The following is a 20,349-nucleotide window of genomic DNA, read 5'->3' as shown; positions in this document are numbered from 1 at the left end:
TTGTCAATATGAAAGTTCTTGTCCATTTGTTTTTGATGAGTTTTGTCATTTGATTTTGCTATGTGATTATGGACTTTCAGATTGGATTCTGAGACTCCTCAGTTCAGTATTTTTGTTATTTTACTTTTTTCATATGAGTGTTTTTTTTTATAATGAATAGAACAGACAATTCCAGTTAATATCTTTTACTAAAATTGCAATATGATCTATCAAGGATGTCCCTTTTTGTCGTTGTTGATAATTCAACATCTTCAATAACCTACAATAGAAAGAAATACAATTACTATGATACCCACATTTACCAAATCTTATCTGTAATGACGAGAGGGAAGTTATTATCTAATTCTTACTCAATATATCATTTGCGTCAACCTTTAGATAATTTTTATTTTACCAATGAATTTTATCAATTGATCTTAATTCTTCATTTGTCATATTTTCTTGTTTTCCTGTGAAACTCCCGTATAGGCGAGTGACATTTTCAGAAAAGACGCTTAGTTAGTGATTTTAATGCACCCACCTAACACACAGCTGAATTTTTTATATGTTATAGTATGACATCTGAACTTCCTTTTTTGGTCGGTCGTAAAAAAATCGTACGGTGCAATTTTTGTACAAATTGAATTAAAATCGAGTAATAATTCCAAATTGAAAAATGACCAACAGTGTTGAAGCGTGAAAAATTAACATGTACCTTCATTTTCTGTTGTCACAATGCAAAATTATGTACGTTTAACATGTCAATGTATAAAAAAAATACTTTTCAAAATAAAAGAAGTGATTTTTGCGAGAGAAAAAAAGATTTTTGTAAACATTTTGGAATTTTTTATAAAAATGGTGCCAATTTTCATATTTTGTTTCATTTCTTAGATATTTTCGGCTTGGAACCAAAATTAATGATGTTCGTATTATTCAAAAGTTCATTACTTGTTTAATATATATCGTTATCACTGTATTATTCTGGATTTTATACATTTTTACACACTCCCCCTTTCAATCAAATTTCCGAAATCGCTTTGTCTGTTAATTTCCCTCAAGTTAACGTACCTAACGCTTTAAAAAAAGGTATATTTTTTGGTATAAAATTTACGCAAAGTATAAAAAAAATAAATAAAAGGACCATAGAAGCTGAGATGTCAACGTTTTTTTCTTGGTAGAAAACCAATATCTTATTGTTCTTAGTCAATTTGCACTTACAAAAAGTGGAGATTATGAATAACTATTGAAAAATACTTCCTCCAAATTGTATCAGTGCACATTTTAGTTTTGCAACTAAAAGTACGGAAAAACGGAAAAATGTGTCAAATCTGATATTTTCCCCATGAACTTGAACGTGAGATATGGCCACCTTTTAACTTTCCTACCGTTTTAACCATCGCATACGGTAGACTTATTGATGGTGCAAATTTGATCAGTATTTTAAAGGAAGCATAGCGTATGTGCTAGGGCCACGCCAAGAGCCTGTATGTTGACATGCTATAAATACTTTAATATATGGGGATATCTATTCATTCAGTTGACAATTTTGAATTCTTCGTAGATATTTGAATTACAATAAATGTTCTACCTCAGGGGATATATATTACCTAATTTAAAGCTGTATTTTTAATAGGATTACGTGCTTTTAAATATTCTCTGCAGTTTTACTTGGTTCGAGCGTCACCGATGAGTCTTATGTCGACGAAACGCGTGTCTAACGTAAACAATCGATCATATGCCTGATATCTTTCAAATTGATTTGTTATTCATTATGGTTGTCGTTAGTTGCTTTTTATGATTTTTGCTTTTGTTTGTTGTTTTGAGCATAAATCAAGCTTTTGGGTATCTAATTAAAATTGTTTTAAAACCTTTATAGCTTATTATATAGTGTTATCTCTTGCATCTTGTTTAGGCCATACGATAGGCTATGGTTGTTTACCTCAAAGCATTTAGTCTCTGGTATACAGAGATCATAGTGTACTTTTAATCATACTTATCAAAGGTACCGGGTTTTTAATGTGATATCATCAGGCTTCTTATTCTAAATACGGATTAACAATTTAATAGGAGTAATGTCAGAGGGTCAACGATGATCTGACACTTCGTTGTATTCTAGACATGGAACACCTGTGTGCTGTTTACGAGTTCTATAACCAGTGGGAATTATGGTTGGCGATGCACCATGTTTATTGTGCATGTATAGTTTCTTTCACAAAATATATGTACCTTTACCAGCAGTTCATGCTCTTACAGGTTCTATAGCTCATCATCTATCTTTGTTCCTAAGAAAACTATCTTTTAACGCTTTCGAAATCATCAATAGATGGCGGGTCTATCACAAATTAAACAAAATTCATATTGGCACGCAGATCGGTGCTGCAAGAAAACTCTTAAGTGTCCGAAACCAAAAATAAGCATGCATAAGTCTAATCAAGACGATTTGAGCAAGTTACATAATATCAGACTTTCAACCAAAAAGATTGCCATCGTGTCACGCCTACCACCAAGTGTATCATCATTCAAACTACATGTTCTGAAAGCTGGCAAACAAAGACATGGCGTCTTAACAAACAAATACGGCAGGTTTACCCAAGTATGAGTACGGATGACAAAAGTGGTCTTAATACGTCATACTTTTTTCAGGATTTCATAAATTTGTTCTTGTGAAGGAAACTATATGCATTAGGGAACTTGTAAATGTACTGAAATCATTGTAAGCATCTGTTACACAAAATTGTGTCAGTAACAGCGAAGTATCAGGAATTGTTCCAGAAAGCAAACGACTCACAGGCTCAGTTTTAAAATATGAATTTCGACTGTCTTACATTATATTGTTAAAAATCACAAAATAGAAAATTGCATCATTTGTTATAAATTAGATTTATTTCATTTCTTTTAAAGAAATAGATTATTCACAGAAACTCCTCCATAATGACAAAAAAACTATATATAGGTTTAGCCGAACTATATCCCGCAAATTCATATTAGTTGATAAATATCGATATATATCTAAGTTTTGAATACTGGTAAGACATTTAAGCTTGTGTTTTTAACTGCAAACGTTTTGACTGCACAAACGTGAGTGAAAATAAATGCAGTCGTAATAAAAAAAAAACACGTTAAGAAATTAAAGTGTTTGTAAAGTATATAATCCCAAATGGCAAAATAAAGGTCACCTAACTCTAGTTTGTAAATCTCCGCATTCTAATGTTGCATCTGGGCTTAGTTTCACAACAAATCTTACGACTAAAGCTGGTCGTAAGTCATGAATAGATAAGTTTACTTACGATTAATCTTGTTTTAAGTTTTTTTGTGAAACCGACTTCTGTATCTGAAGTTTAGTAAACCTTAGTTTTGTAGCTATATATGTCGCGGACAGGATTCCATTAGGATTGGATCCATATCATAGTGACCTGATTTTAGTTTATGGCCATCCCCTATTATATGATGTATATGCATACTTAGTTTGGAAAACCCAGGTTCAACGATTCAAAAGATATGGACCGGACACAAACCAGACAAGAACGAATCAAACAATGTTTGAAAACTTGACGGCTCAAATGTCAATGCCAATGTCGAAATGAACTGATTCAATTTATGAAGAACCACTTGCCATCCCATAACACATCTCTGAACTAAGTGTGTTGAACATCAGTTCTATAGTTCAAGGCAATGCATTTTATATTTGAAATCATTGATTTTTGTATTAACTGTGTATCTGTATACATGTATAAGTTACCTGATTTAATTCGACACGGGCCGCAAACAAGTGGGGACTGACGGACGGACAGACTTAAAATGTGATTCATATATCCTCTTTAACTTTGCTTGTGATTGTATTAAACATGTAAGATAGTGATTTCCGATCTTGACACGGTTTGTAGGCTGTTAACAAACAGGAGACTATTGTCACTGTTGATGTGACAAAGACGTCTACTTTTTACTCTCTTTATTGCGTTGTTTTCTCTCCCTTTTACTCGTCCAACTTACAAATATTTCATCATATTTTTTTTTATTTTGCATGGCACACAATCAATTTTAGTAAATATTAACATATTTAAGGTCAAATATTTGTTATTATACGTCGTTTTTGTAGAAAGAACCGTTTTACCTATAGCAGAGTGAAAACGTCAAAATGACGTCAATTATCGCCAAACCATGAACGATAGGCAACTAAGCATCAGAGAGACGTTATCATAGTATCGTGTAAAGTAAAATTTGAATTAGCTATATTACCAGCTGCCTCAAATTAGACAATAATACTACAAAAGTGTTATTCTTTCAATTTTTTATGAATAACCTTTGACCCCAATTTTAAAAAAAATGCACCATATTTTACTTTTACGACCGGGAAAAATGGAATCTTCACAATTTTTCCTTTCGAATGATATATAATATAGCTGTGTGTTAGATAGGTGCATTAAAAATATGTTTTAGGTCTGAATGTCACTCGCCTAGTAGTGACGTAATGAAAAAAGGCAACCATGACTGATACCGTCACGTAAAAGAACACATCTGTTCGCAGGTAGTTCGACAAGAAGGATTCAGATTGTCTGCATATTGTCTAAAAAATCATTAGAGAAACAGATTCCATCAATAAATCATGTGCAATACGATCTTTATCCGGTCTCGACATTTAAATTTCAAATGTGAAAATTTAACTGTCTCGAGAGAACCAATATCGTAGCTTGCTGGATGTAGTTGTAGAATCTATATTGATCAAATGGTTTGATTATAGGATTCCAATTAATAAATTATATTGAGAAAAAAATGAGTAAATGTTTGTGCCTTACACGTTACCATACTACAAATAGGACTTATGAAAACCGAATTATCATCATATCAGGTTGAAAATCTCAAACGAAAATTAGAACCATAGGTACGACAACGCATGTTTTATATCACATTTAACGGATTAAATTTGCATATATAAAAAGGAAGATGTGGTATAATTGCCAATGTGACAACTCTCAATAAGAGATCAAGAAATTAACAACTATAGGTCATCGTACGGGCTTCAACAATAAGCCCATACCGCATAATAAATAAGGCCCCAAAATGACAATGTAAAACATGTAAGCGGTATCCCAACCCTCTCTCTAACCTAAAACAGTGGTATAACAGTACAACATCAGAACAATCTATAAAAATCAGTTGAAAAAGACTTAACTCATCAGATGGATAAAAATACAAGTAGACGTGGAATGGGTACTTATATGTCCCAACAACAAAAAGACACTAGGTACAGATCTGAAAGTACTTGCACTTAACTGGCAGCTAGTTCAAAGACTCTAACAACTAATATGAAAATCATGCACCTAAGACTAAATTATCAATCCATACACATCCAACATCCAATGGATTTCGTGTAAAGACGTCATAAACATTCAGAGAAAAACATGACCTTGTGCAATGCCAATATACAGGTATCGACAGTTTGTAGATCCATGAATGGGTATATGCATATAACATAAAAGTAATATTTAGTTTGCATTTAATTTACTGATAACAAAATCAATATTTATACCAATAAAACAATTACTAATAACCTTATTACAGTGTTTAGTAGGTAACTTTAAGAATAAGTTTATTTGAAGGAACGACAAGTTTACCATGATCGTTTCTAAATTTTCGGGCACAGTTAACAACGTTTCTGTAAAAACGAGGATGTGCATGTACTATCCCGTTAGAAGTATATATCATATATTTATTTGTTTAATTTTATAACGTATGTGGTACAATAGAAATGTTTGTATGCAAACCCGCGGCCTCTTTACACATTCAGCTTTACACAGAGAAAGAGATACAAAAAGTAAGTATTTATATTAAATTCTTTTCAGAAATACGTATCGGCCATTTTTTTTTTGTAAGTTACAGGCATTGACAGCAACATATTTTAAAGTAATTCAACAAGTTCTATTGTAAATATTCATCAATAAAACATATGCTAGATAGTTGCCGCCTGAAACGCACAGACATACGGAGAGAATAGTATTAAAGAGCAATAAATTCGATCCTCAAAGAAGTTGATTAACGATTTCTTCCAAATCATAGATAGTAATAAAAAAAATAAAGATTCACAGACTTGTATGACTGCCAAATATCCAGCTATCCACGAGATTCAAGATGAAATGGATGTAAGCAATTATATGGCACCGTACGATCTACAACAATGAGGAAAAGCAATACAGTTTAATGGGTTTACCGATATAAAAAATATGAATCAGTTCAAATGAAAAAAACTAACAGCCTAACTTATCATAAATCACCTAACGATACACAAGTATTACATGGAACCAATAACAACCACTGAACCTCAGGTATCTGACTTAAAGACAGTTGTATGCTCTATTTGTAAATATTCTGAATTTTTGGTATACATTTGTGATACAGAGAAATTTGTATTAGATACTTTTACTTTTTAATATGAGTTAATTAGAACTAGAAAAAATATGCAAAAGACAAGTTATATCTTTTCCAGCTAACAATTAGCTAAGACAGACTTTGTAGATAAATAAAACAGGATAGCGGGGCTTTTTGTAGCTGACTATTCGGTATAGTCTTTGCTTATGGTTTAGGCCATATGGTGACATATAGTTTGTTAATTTCTGTGTCATTTTGTCTCTTGTGGAGAGTTGTCTCATTGGCAATCATACCACATCTTCTTGTTTATACTTATATGATTTATTTTATTATGTTTTCCCCCATTTTACATAAGTCTCACTTACATAAATCATTTTCACATATGTATTTATAAGTTTTTGTACAGGGTTTGTCGTACCAAGTTCCATCACTGCTGTAGAGAGAAACACAATCTTCTTTTGCCCCTGAGTTATTTGGTTGGCCGCTTTTAAAGTTTTTATAGCTTACAACTTCTTGGTCATTGGTCCATCGGAATTCTCCCTCGACAAGATCGGATAATCCAATCCAATAAATACCGGATCCTGCTCCTGCAAGTGGAATGTTTGGTTTATAACAACATGGTAGAAATAATGGCAAATAAATATACATCGGGTGACATTTCACCTTTAGAAAGTCCTCACTGTGACGACAATTGATAATTGCAATGGGGATGAAGGGTAGGGTTTGTCAAATGCGCGACTCTCTTAGTATCATATGCACTGAGATTACATGAAACTTACCGTTGGATTTTGATTTCAACCAAGTGTTTTCAGATGAGTCATCAATTTTTACAAGGTTACCTCCAATAAGTTGACACTTCCGCTGTAAAATAAAACTAAAAGCAGTCAATGAATAAACCAAACGTATTTCAAGAAATATTTTACAACCATCTAAATTGAATATATTACTTCATGAGCTTTTTGAAAAATCATTATATAGGTAAAAAATGCTATAAAGAAGTATTAGGCAATTTTTATCCTGAAAACTTGAAACTGACAAAATACTGATTTCCACAGCGATGAAAGAAGAAATGATATTGCATCTTCTGACACATCGTGTTCGAAAATCAAAAAGTATTATAAATCTACAAGAAAAATCCTAACTTCAAATTAATCTCATTTTGAGATATTGTTATTTATTTTAATGGTATGAGCAACTGCTAGTTACAACATTACCCCCCAAAACGATATTTTGCTATAAAATGTAAATAAAATATCTGGATGAGTGAAACTGTAGCTTATATTTATTATAACCAACAACATGTGTGAAATGGCACTTATATCTATTTTGTTAACATGCTTATGACGCCACAATGACATCACAAATAACATTTCCGAAATATAGTGTCCAAATGATATTAACCTGGTTATTAATCAATAAAACGTTTGAATTTTGTAATTGTATGGACCACATATATACGTATAGCTCTTAGCCTGCTTTACAGTCTTGGTCATATGGTGTTCTAAAATATTTATCACAACAAACAATAGCCAAATTACTTAGGAATTTTTACAGCGAATGGTCGTGAGGGCATTCCGATATATTGGTGCCATAGACATTTCTTTCCACGTGAGTTGCGTTGTTGACTGGTAACCGAACGTATTGCATATATTTACGCGGATATTATCGAGTGCAAAATAACATTCCTTATCGCTTGTTATATACATTGTATTAATTCCATGTTTAAATATTCATGAAAATAATTTTTAAGAACATAGATAAATGTTATGATCATGTTTTGTTGTGAGAAATATATACAACATGTGTTAACGCATGCGAATAAATATCTCAAGAACGTTTTGCAACAAAACGGGGAAAATAGGATGCCTACTCAAATCTAATCTCTTAGAATTAGATGAAACGAACTATTACAGAAGAGTGTCCACCATTTACTTGCAATGCACTATCATAATAGTAGAATAGAATGATAAACATATGGATAAAATATATATACAGTCCACCAAAAGTTAAGCACCACCGAAATATAACTGGCAATTTTTTTAACTATTGCGAAAAAAATATTTATGATTGGTGTTATGAATTGCCTTCATCATACAATTAGAAAATTCATTACGATCACAATAATTGAACTCCGATAAACAAGTCAAGCAACTTATTATTAGTTTCTCTGACGTCAGTCTATTTTTCTAACAGTGGATTATTTTTCAAGAATCCACCGACCACCATGTTAACTTAAGATAACTTATATCATAACTTTCAATTTTTAACTTACGATATGTTATCCTCTCAAAAACGAGTGACTAATGCAAGGCTCGAAATCGCGCGTATTTTCGTCAGCAAAGTCTGTAGTCTATGCGTGATACCACTAGACCACGAGTGCTGATAAATATTATTAGTATTTAAATATCACTCTTACAGCGTTTATCTGTCAAAACTTGCCAATAAACTATATTTCTGTCTTTTTGTTATTTAATAATATATATAAACAGTATAGAATCAAGGAATTGTACATATTACTTATTAGTACAATTCCATGAGAAAAGCAAAATCCATGTACACATTACACTTATCACTTTTAACGAAAAAGGCCTTTCCCTTTTCATCATACATGTAACAAATGCTTACGTTTGGTTTTATAACTATTATAATGACATCATACCATGATCACTTAGTTTTTCTTTGATTATAAATGGTCCTATTAAACATCAACATTTAACCGAATCGAATGTGAATAAAGTGTGATAAGCTAAGACTGTAAAACTACTTCTTTGACAGAAAACCAGAAACAAAATTGTCAACTTTGTATGAAAAATGAAATATAGATACCTTTAAGATTAAAAACAATGTTTTGGTAGAGAAAAATATTACAAGAAAAAATATATATTATGGGTACTAGGCTTGAACTTAGCACTGTTAATAACATAGTTACTTCTTTCGGTGCCAACGACTAGACGATCACGGCTATGAACAGCTAACATGTTTCATTGCAAAATTGAAATAATTATATATTGTACATGTGTAGCAAGAGCAATTCTGCTTGGATTTTAGAATACGAACCCCAAATAATACCAGTTAATTGATTAACTGATTGACAATGGATGCCAAATGTTATAACGTTAAGATAATCAAAACATAATGAAAGGGAACCAGTTTCCACTAAAATTATATATATCTTTTGAATTAAGAATAACCATTGCATCTATTTTATCACCAACTGGTGCCTAGTGAAGTGGTGTTGTTGTGACATTCACACTTCATTCAAATTTACAATGTTTGTATTCATTTTATAGGTGTGATGTAAACTCAATCAAATAAGAGATATTAACACCATAGACTTAAACATTAGGTCGCTAAAAATTATATATGTAAATATTTAAGGTTTCTAAATTCTAAATTAATTGGTAATTAAATTTTTTTAACTTTTCAAAAAAGATTAAAATAAATTCATATATCAATTATATGTCTTTTTGAATGAATCATAAATACTAAAATCTAATCAATATAAACTATTTGTAATGATTAAACATTGAATGAAATAATAATTTACAAATATAAAATCTTATATTAAAAAGGGAAGATAACAACACATTTAAGTTAATTTGAACTTATATTAAGTTAAATATGAATGTGAACCATGTGGATCTAATATTTCCAGCTATTATAGATAAAAAAAAGACAAAATACGAAATTATTTTCAGGAAATTCCGTTCATGAAACAGATAGTCGTTTTACTAGAAATAGGTTAAGCTAGAGAATTGAGAAGAAGTAGTGGATTCAAAAACGATATTCAACTCGCGACTAAAGTCGCTCGTTGTTTATCGTTTACAAATCCACTACTTCTTATCAGTTCTCTACTACAGGGCATCTGCGCGTATACAAATACACTGTTTCTCTATGTGGTCGTGTTACATTTTTGGTTCGAACACTACAACTTCATTGAGGCAATCGAAGAGCAGGTGGTTGTTTTAGTGTTCAAACATTGGTCCGTCAACGTCATAGAGGCAACCGAAGAGCAAGTCGTATTGTCAAGAGTACATTCCGCTTTCAATGGGATAATGAATATCGGTGCTTGAACATGGGAAGCTGGTAAAACACACATTGGTCAGATGAGAGTCAGTGTCTGTTACAACCAGTACCCGCCATAATACGAGTTTTGTGAAAAATAAAACGGCCTTTGACCAAAACAAAATTTGCCAAATGACTGCATTCGTTGCTAGTGGTGTTATAGTACGGGGTTGCTTCTTATACCTTTTTTAGCTTGGTATGCCTTTTCTGCAGGGAACATAAACGGACAAATATACAAATATATTGTGCCTACAAACATTGTAGTCCCTCATTTGGATAATCCCCCACTTACTTCAACATTGTCAAAACCCTTGTACATGGACCACAACGCTGGACTACACAGGGTAAGGACAGTAACCGAGACTAAAGAGCAAAATGCCATTTTCCCTATCTTTTGGCCTTCCATGTCTCCATACATCAACCCTATCGAACAAGTTTGGGATGCCATTGTAAGAAATCTAAATCCCAGAGATCCACCTTCACAAAATCTTGTCGATTTAAAAGTGGCAATTGTTGATATATGGTATAGATTTCCTCAACTTAAGATTTGAAGGCTGGTACCGAGTATGAGACGTATTTTTTAATTTTATGGACCACATATATGCTTTACAGTCTTGGTCATATGGGAATCTTAAAATATTTATCACAACAAACAATAGCCAAATTAAATATGAATTTTAATTTTGAATAATCCCTATCGAACATGTTTGGGATGCCATCGTCAGAAATCTCAATCGCAGAGATCCACCTTCACAAAATCTTGTCGATTTAAAAGTGGCAATTATTGATGTATGGTATAGATTTTCTCAACTTACAAAATGTAAGATTTGAAGGCTGGTACAGAGTATGAGACGTATTTTGTAATTTTATGGACCACACATATGCTTTACAGTCTTGGTCATATGGGAATCTTAAAATATTTATCACAACAAACAATAGCCAAATTAAACATGAATGTTAATTTTGAATAAACCCTTTCGAACATGTTTGGGATGCCATTGTCAGAAATATCAATCGCAGAGATCCACCTTCACAGAATCTTGTCGATTTAAAAGTGGCAATTATTGATGTATGGTATAGATTTTCTCAACTTACAAAATGTAAGATTTGAAGGCTGGTACTGAGTATAAGACGTCGTGTTATGGGACTGTACCGGAGGAGAGGTTGTTACACATGCTATTGACTCAAATATTGACATTAAATTTGCCGAACACACCAAAGATTGTCTGTAAAAAAAATAATGATATTGGGTGATTAATTGTTCTAAAAAGAATTTCACAGTGAAACTTAAATTCCGTCTCCGATTTGTGTAATTTACACCATTTCTATGAACGCAAAACCTAAATAAATAGAACTTTCATAAGTGACCAAAATTATATTTGAGGTTTGTTTATGGTGTATGTTAGCAAAATTGCTTCATGAATGTTTTTTCTAGGAATATTTGTTTATTTAAATTGGAAAAAAAAATTCGATGCAATAAAATTAGGTGGTGCTTAACTTTTGGCGGACTGTATACAACTGTCATGCAAGTATCAATAAAAATTGTAAAACACAAACCAGAGCATACTGGTAACAAATGATTATATCACTACAACATATTAGTTATTCCGGTGAGGTTGAATTCCCTGTAATTTATTCATTTATACGCTCACTAACTTGTCTCAAAAACATATATCTATGTACCTTAAAGTCATAAGAAACGAGTGACCGGTGAAAAATAATGTTCTTTCAGTTCTTGAACCAATGCATACAAGCATCATTAACTTAGTCTTCTGTGCACGAATTTATCATTTTTTCGTGTAAATTTCGTATAATCGTCAATTTTATTTTCAATCGATCAGTGTTGTTGCGAAAATATGGCAGGTAATTAAAGTTCGTGTTTTGAAGCCGAAGTTTAACGATTGTCACCTGTTTGTCAACAATCGACAAAAATTCAACAAAAAAGCATGGAAATTGAGCACGTGTATAACATGTAAATTCAGATAATAGTTTATTTTAAGGACATCACATGTAAATTCAGATAATAGTTTATTTTAAGGACATCCATGCGTATTGTGATCACCGGACTTTTAAGAGATTGGAAACAATGAGGTCACTTTGCATACGGAAAATATGTCAGGGGAATTGCTTCCTGGAAGGAAGCAATTAAAATAAAGTAAACTTCTTCTAAATTTGAATAAATTGAGGATTTTCTTCAGAAAACAGTATATGTACATAAGTTTTATAATGAAAACTATCCAATGAGTTATAAAAAAACATATGCATTATATTTTTTTGATTTGAGGTTTCTTATGACTTTAACCTAACTTTCATGTATAGCCGGAGATATGATTTTTTTCTGAGACAAGTGCTTGTGACCATCCAACGGAACTATCTTTACAACTAAACATTATAAAGTATCGACAAATTTGATTCCAAGTATGTGTTTGAAATAACATTCGTACTTTATTAAGATTGCATAATTGATTATTGCATTCGATTTGTAGTTTTGTGCCAAATTAAAGGATATCATTTAATACATTTTAAAAAACCAAGAGTAGAATATATTAACCTATTTCTACTGATTCCACGTGTGTGATTAAGCATCTGCTTTTCTTTAACATTGTATGTCTATATTTCGTACAATTGAATTTGGTTTCAAAGTAAAAACCTCAAATTTCAATAGGGATCTTCTACTCATCATATGTTAATACGCAATTCCATAAGATGAAGTTGATTTAACGATCATTGCCATTTCTGCGAAAATTCACGGTCCATGTGTAAATACTTCAACTTTGTTTGAGACAAAGTAGCCTCAAAACTAATATACATCATCCTCACATAATGTAACCATATATGACAAGGCAAGGTTGAAATCTAAAATACAGTATAGTACATGTATGTTCGAGCATTCTGAACTTTCTTGAACAAATATGGGTATTTTTTTTTTATTCTTTTAAATTAAGTTTGGAAGTAGTATACCCAAAATTAATAGGGATCTATTTCCATTATATCTGATTTGATATCCAGGATGGTTGCAATCTGGTATAAAGTATTTGAAGCATCCAGAAGCCAAGAATGACTGACGGACTGATCAAAGACTGATTGCTCATTGTTGAAGGCCGTACGGTGACCTTTATTTGTTAATGTCTGTGTCATTTTGATCTTTTGTGGATAGTTGTCTCATTGGCAATCATACCACATCTTCTTTTTTATATGATCAAAATCTGTATACCCTAATATACCACACGCTAACAATCTTAGTGTAAAAAGTATCAGTTAGTTATTTCTGTTTACCTGAGGACATGCTTTTATTCTGCAATAACTTTTGACAGTATTTTTTTTTTTACATTCAAGCTTATGTAAGTAACTTGACCCCGGTTTTAGAAATAAGGATCCTAAAATGCCTTTAGATTTGACGGATGCGTATATTAAAGACCATTTATACAAGTAAGGTTTTAATCTCATATGCATTATTTGATTGAACAACAGGAAACCACTTTTCGGTACAAACTGTGGTGTATTTTAGTAACTTTGAAATTAACCCTTTAGTTACTGACCTTACTATTAATATGAATCGTATATATGACGTTTAAATATATATCCAAAAACAGTTGAAGTACGATATGATGTATTTAATGTAGCATCTGGCAAAAACACTAATTGAATACTGGCAGGTGGGTCAAAGATAAGATACCTGCACTATTTCTCGTCGTTGAATATTAAAAAAAAAGACGAAAAAGACAAGTGGTGTTCAAAGTTTTGTACATATGTAATACAAATAAACTACCTGTGCGTTAAACCAACTAAGTATATCTTCTCCAAAGTAATAGCAATGTCCATTATACTTTTCAAAACTTCTTTCTGAAAGAAATGTAAAGATTTAAAGTTATGTCAAGATATGGTAAACATTAATTAAGCAAATTATCTAGTATATAAGATTCTGTTATCGTGATGACATAAAATCAAACATTAAACTGGTGTCGACACAGTATCAAACTGAGAAAGTTCACACGTATCATTTAAAAACTGACTTTCTATATTGGGACCGTTTTTGGCCTTTCTGTTTTACCCAATTTGACATTGATTACTGTAATTAATGAAACAAGTTTTATAATTATCAGAATTCAGCCTATTCTAATATACCTCAGAGATAACTTTTGTTTTAAATTAATATTTTCTTCAGAAAAAAATCGACAAACACAGGCAATTGCTACATGATACAAATTATTAGATATTTATGTCACCCGATCGACAATGTCGGGTGACATATTGATTTTCCTCTGTTTCTTTGTTAATTATTATTCTTCCAACTTTTTTGTTCGGCAGATTTCTTGAAGCCAATGGAACAAATCTTAAGGATAGTTCACTATAATGAGGAACACAAAATTTCGGGTGCAGTAGGTCTTAAAGACCATACAAAATGGCTGCCGTTACCTGGGAATCAGAACAAATGTGTGAAAAATACGGTTTTTGGTTTTGGTGAACTTTTTGGATATGCTTAAGCTTAGAATCATTATATTTTAATACAATGTAGGTGCCCACTATATACTGGTGTTGGATGTTTTTGGCAATCATTGGAACTACTATGTTGCCCTGGAAAATTACAGAAAGATGTATAGCCATCTGTATATATGTGCATTCATTGTTTAAAATTTTAAAACTGGCTGCAATCTGGTGGCAATAGGCGGAAGTGTGACATCCGCTATTGCTTGCAATGGCAATTCTAGTTAACTCTTACATTTCTTAGTTTAGTCCGATATAAGAACTTGAATCGAATGAGTACACTGGAAATAAAAAAACCCAGTGTATTCGTATACCTTAAAACTTACTTGCAATATCGCTCTCCATAGATTGAAGATCGGTGTCAAGTCCACTGAATTTGTTTTTAATTTCGATTCCAAACTGTTTTAGTTTTTCTCTAAATGTCTTGAGTTCGTCCATGGTCTTGTTGGATACACACGGAAACGAATTACTAACATCTATAGCACCCAAAATTAGTATGAATGCAATACACATATTGGAATCCATAACGTGATTACAATGGATAGTTAGGAACTTTATGTCGACAAATGCCTTAAATGAAAATAATGATATGTTTACTGTTGAAATTACAAAGAGCATGGAATAGAAAAAATACAACATTCAAACAATATTTAAGATTCTTTTTTATAGTAATTCAGTATTTATTAACTCAGTAAATCATATTTAGAGTCGTTAAGAGCTCTAAAGAAATGGCACTATTCTGTCCTGTTTTTCTCTTTTCTCAATTGTAATGTCATCGAATGCGAAATATCACCACATGTTGACCTGCTGTTATAATAAGCAACTCGGGGTGTTGCCACTAGTGCATAATGATTTGCTCACCAAAGATCATTCATAACTTGGACTCGTCTTGCTCAGTCTTTATGTTTCAGTTTAGTTTTATTGGGACCTGATTGTATTTTCGCTTTTTTGTTTTCTCCAACGTTTTTTTGTTGTCTCATTGGTATCTTTCTTGCTTGTTTTTTGTATTAAAGATTCCTAAGGACGGATTAAAAGTAATTTCAAAGATAGTTTATTGCAACTTCATTAGGTCTCAAATGAATGAACATAATGCTAAAAAAATGAAGAATAAGAAAACAATTGTCCATACTGATGAATTATTAAAGTGCTACATCCTCAAGATCTTTACAAAAAAAGACAATCTTAATTTTGTTTATCAATGTTGAATACCCAACTGTGGCTTGACTTTTACGTTTGTGCAACAGGTTATTTTATGCCAAGAATCGAAATTAGCCTGTTGCATGGACTTCTGACAAAGTAATAAGTGTCAGAAAAGCGTTTTGGAAGATTTCGATGTTAACACTCTTCCTACATTCTGGGCAAAATATCAATAAAAAATGTTTTGACCTCTAGGTTTTGACTGCGTGTAGCTTGTCCATGAGTTTTAAAAATAAGAAGTATTATTGTCATTCAACTTGACCATATTGACGGTATCTTATTTTACGATTATCTTATGATGCTCCATGTGTTAAATTTGGAAGTGCAGTTTCCATGCCGTTACGATTTTCTGGAAATATTTTATCCTATCTTTTTTAATTCAATATATATACACACTGCTTTGAATAAGTGCAGTACAATCTGAAAGATTTGTTATATTTGTATACTTTTCTTTTGCATTATTTTTTAAATGAATTTCTATGTAATGTATAAAACAGGAAATCTTTTATGTCGAGGATAGTGATTAAGAAACTGACCTTTATGATGATCAATGCGTAAAATATTCGTATCTCCAACACTGTGCATTAAACAAGAGATTTGACTGCGAGTCACAATACTAAGTAATTATATATACCTTGTGTTTCTTATACTAGAACTCAGTATTAAAAGAGTAAACACTATATTATCCACAATGATGATATCCATTAACAGATAGATTTAATATCTTATAAACTGCCAATAGTTCTTCTCTATTTTAGGGAAATGACACCCAGTTTTAAAGAAGATAAAAAACAAATTACTTTTGTTTTTTTCTGTTCTTATTTTTGCGTTTTAGATAAACAATTAAAAAGTTGGCAAAATGAATTATGTCATGTTTTTTTTCTGGTGATAACGTACAACCAGCTGCTCAAACAAAACAACTTCTCTCTATATGATAAAACTCAAACCAAACAAACGACTTTTAAAGAAGGTTCTTCCTCTATGTTCGTTGAAAAAAGGGAAAATGCTGCAATTATTATTGCATTGGTAGTTCAATGACTTCACATCTTTTAATTTAAATAAGAATCAAGAGAAAATGATTGACTCATCAGTGGATATACGACAAATTAAATAAGAACGCTATCAAACAACAAAACCATTATAATTTAATTGTCAAGGTATGATAAAAGGTTTCGAATCAGCGCAGAAAATCATACATGTTATATAGAAGACGAGTTCTGTCTTTGGACAGGTGAAACGAGTGAAACTGCTAGCTACTGCTCACTGAAGTTATCACCGTCCAAATATGTCGGTGCTTCTTGATTGATGAATCTGAAAACGCAACATATGGTATAAACTCTTAAACCAAATTTAAGAACTCCTTGTATTGTAGTTCCTGAGAAAAATGTGACGAAAATTTTCAACTTGGCTATCAAGTGTAAAGTGAAAAAGTGTTCAATAAACAGGAAGTTGTTGGGTGATGCACACAAAAACGCATTACTAGGTAAAGCTGACTTATATAAGCTATATTTAACATGGCCATAAAAGAGGGAGGTTTGGCATGCCATAAAACCAGGTTCAACGCACCATTTTGTTCATTAAAAAATGTCTAGTACCAAGTCAGGAATATGGTGATTGTTATATTATAGTTCATTGCTGTGTGTGTTACATTTCAACGTTGTGTTTCTTTTGTGTCGTTTGTTTCCTCTTGTATTTTAGTGTTAATTCACATTATTATAAGACGTGTCACGGTACTTTTCTATCCCAAATTCATGTATTTAGTTTTGATGTTATATTTGTTATTCTCATCGGATTTTGTCTGATGCTTAGTTCGTGTCTGTATGTGTTACATTTTAATATTGTGTCGTCATTCTCCTCTTATATTTAATGCGTTTCCCTCGGTTTTGGTTTGTTACCCGGATTTGTGTTTTTTTTTTCTATCGATTTATGAGATTTGAACATCGGTATACTACTGTGGCCTTTATATATACTACTGTGGCCTTTATATATACTACTGTGGCCTTTATATATACTACTGTGGCCTTTATATATACTACTGTGGCCTTTATATATACTACTGTGGCCTTTATATATATAGACCAAATATCAAATTCCATAAATCCTTGTAATGTAATCCCTGAGAAAAATGTGACGAATTTATTCATGGGATGGACGGATAGACTGACAGACGGACAGAGGTTTAACAGTATGCCCCACTTTTTAAAAATATGGGGGAACAATCATGAACATGCCATTTTAAAAACTGCAGTCCTTTTAAAATTTTTTCTTACTTCATGTACTTGTATTTCAAAACTCATTTATATTACGACTTTAATTTGAGTTGGGATACACTCAGTCTATTTGATTGTTCTTGCGTATTCTTGCAAACAATATTCTATGATTCAGTGTATATCTAAAGTTATATAGAATACAAATATGTCCCATAATGAATGATAAAACTCTATTTGACACATTATGAAAATATAAATGTTTTATTTTACACAAAAAGTCTCACATTGGTAAGAAATTTTCGAAACATTTCAAACATTACACCATCCTAGCATTCCTTCGCATAAAACTTATGACAGAAACGATAGTACATGTATAAGATTTGATGTAGTACAAACTATCTTTATTGGCACAAGATTAGGTTTTCACAATTAAATCAGAAAAGATAAGATAGTACAGAGATGCATACTGCCTCACAAGAGCATTGATCAGGTATCAATTTATCTTTAACTGCTATGCAAATCAGATTTAATCGACTCATATCTTCGAAGCTTACGCTCTTCAGATATGGGAAGTTTACATTAATACTTCAAATTCTTTTTGTAAATAAACTCATCATATAAACCAGGATTAAAATTTTGTATTTGTGCCAGACGCGCATGTGTCTACAAAAGACTCATCAGTGAAGCTCAAATAAAAATAAAATGTTAAAAAGGCTAAAATAAGTACGAAGTTAAAGATCATTAAGGACTTGACAAGGTAACATCGAATATAGTGTTTATTTATAAGGAGTTAGTTTTGTATTGTATCGTTATAATATAAAACCTTGACGACTAAAAGAGACCTTGAAATAATAAAAAAATATATTAATCTATGGTCAACTTTGCCTGATTTATTGAAGAAGAAATTGTTATTTAGAAATCTGCCGAGTCTTTAAAAAATGTGCATCGTGTTGTTATTCGTTTGATCCTTATTACGCACAGCTCTATACTTCGATTCATTACAGTATATTTACAAATTTACAATAAGAAGAATTTGGGGAGATGCTTAATTACAACTCTATTCCGAGGGTATCACAAGCCTAGTAGTCAACATTTCGGTGTTAACATGAATATCAATAATGTGGTTATATTTAAAAATTTCCTGTTTACAAAACTTTTAATTTAAAAAAAAAACTAAGGATTTTCTTATCCCAGGCATAGATTAATTTAACCGTATTTGGCACAACGTTGTGGAAATTTTGGACCCTCAATGCTCTCAACTTTGAACTTGTTTGACTTTATAAATATTTTGATATAAGTGTCACTGATGACTCTTATGTAGACGAAACACGCGTCTGGCACACTAAATTATAATCCTGGTACCTTTGATAACTATTTCAATGTTTTTACTGTTTTCGTTATTGACAATATTGGTGGTTGTTATTTTTGTTTTAAGATCTTTTAACACTTCGGCTATTTGTATTTATCAATGTTCATAGATATTGAAATAGTTGCGTTTTTTGTTAACAAACTTGTTTTTATCGATTGAAAATTAATTATCTCTATAAATCTTTTTTGCTAAGTTACAGAGAGATTAGATACTTACTAAGATTGTAAAGGAGTAGGTCCGGTAAGGGCCGATTTTGGCCTCAAATTTCAGGATCATCTAACGAAAGTTTTAAACACTTATTATAAGTGTCTATTTCAATTGATTCGATTAGTTGATATGAAAATGTTTAACTGATTTAGTCATTAAAAACGCTCTGATTCAAGCTTAAATATGAAAATTCTATCAAATATGCCAAAAAACGTCACTTTTCAGATGGTTTTTGTCAAAAATTAAAGTGGCCGCATCCGTGTTCATTCTCAACCTTTATATATGTTTTGTATTATCATCAAATACAACTTACATTACAATATTATGAATGAACACGAATGCGGCCACTTTCATTTTAGACGGAAACCGTCTAAACATTAACCAAAATGCTAAAATTTTGAAGATTTCAGTAATTCAGCATGACTTAATGATGCTAGAACGCGATATTTGTGCATTGTATTGTCAAAAACAGCT

At 31.7% G+C, this 20,349-nt stretch overlaps 1 protein-coding gene across 1 annotated transcript; it reads right to left on the bottom strand.

Annotated features, from left to right (window-relative positions):
- Window positions 1-251: 251 nt before the first annotated feature.
- LOC143084107 (perlucin-like protein) lies at window positions 252-16,947 on the bottom strand. Its single transcript, XM_076260513.1, has 6 exons — window positions 16,724-16,947; window positions 15,219-15,462; window positions 14,177-14,250; window positions 7,122-7,203; window positions 6,708-6,929; window positions 252-259 (listed from the first exon to the last, which is right to left on the bottom strand). The coding sequence occupies exons 2-6, from the start codon at window positions 15,415-15,417 to the stop codon at window positions 252-254; spliced, it is 585 nt and encodes a 194-aa protein (XP_076116628.1). The 5' UTR covers window positions 15,418-15,462; window positions 16,724-16,947.
- Between the last annotated feature and the right edge of the window lie 3,402 nt (window positions 16,948-20,349).

Source organism: Mytilus galloprovincialis, chromosome 7, assembly GCF_965363235.1.
Source record: "Mytilus galloprovincialis chromosome 7, xbMytGall1.hap1.1, whole genome shotgun sequence".
In the NCBI taxonomy this organism is placed as follows: domain Eukaryota; kingdom Metazoa; phylum Mollusca; class Bivalvia; order Mytilida; family Mytilidae; genus Mytilus; species Mytilus galloprovincialis.
Note: the sequence above shows the minus strand (reverse complement) of the source record. Positions and strands in the feature narration are given on the sequence as shown.

Coding starts and splice junctions, on each gene's coding strand:
- LOC143084107 (XM_076260513.1), bottom strand. CDS start 15,417: ATGGATTCCAATATGTGTATTGCATTCATACTAATTTTGGGTGCTATA. Junction 7,204..14,176: donor TTAGTTGGTTTAACGCACAG/GTAGTTTATTTG, acceptor TTTATTTTACAG/CGGAAGTGTCAACTTATTGG. Junction 6,930..7,121: donor GTTGAAATCAAAATCCAACG/GTAAGTTTCATG, acceptor TTCCACTTGCAG/GAGCAGGATCCGGTATTTAT.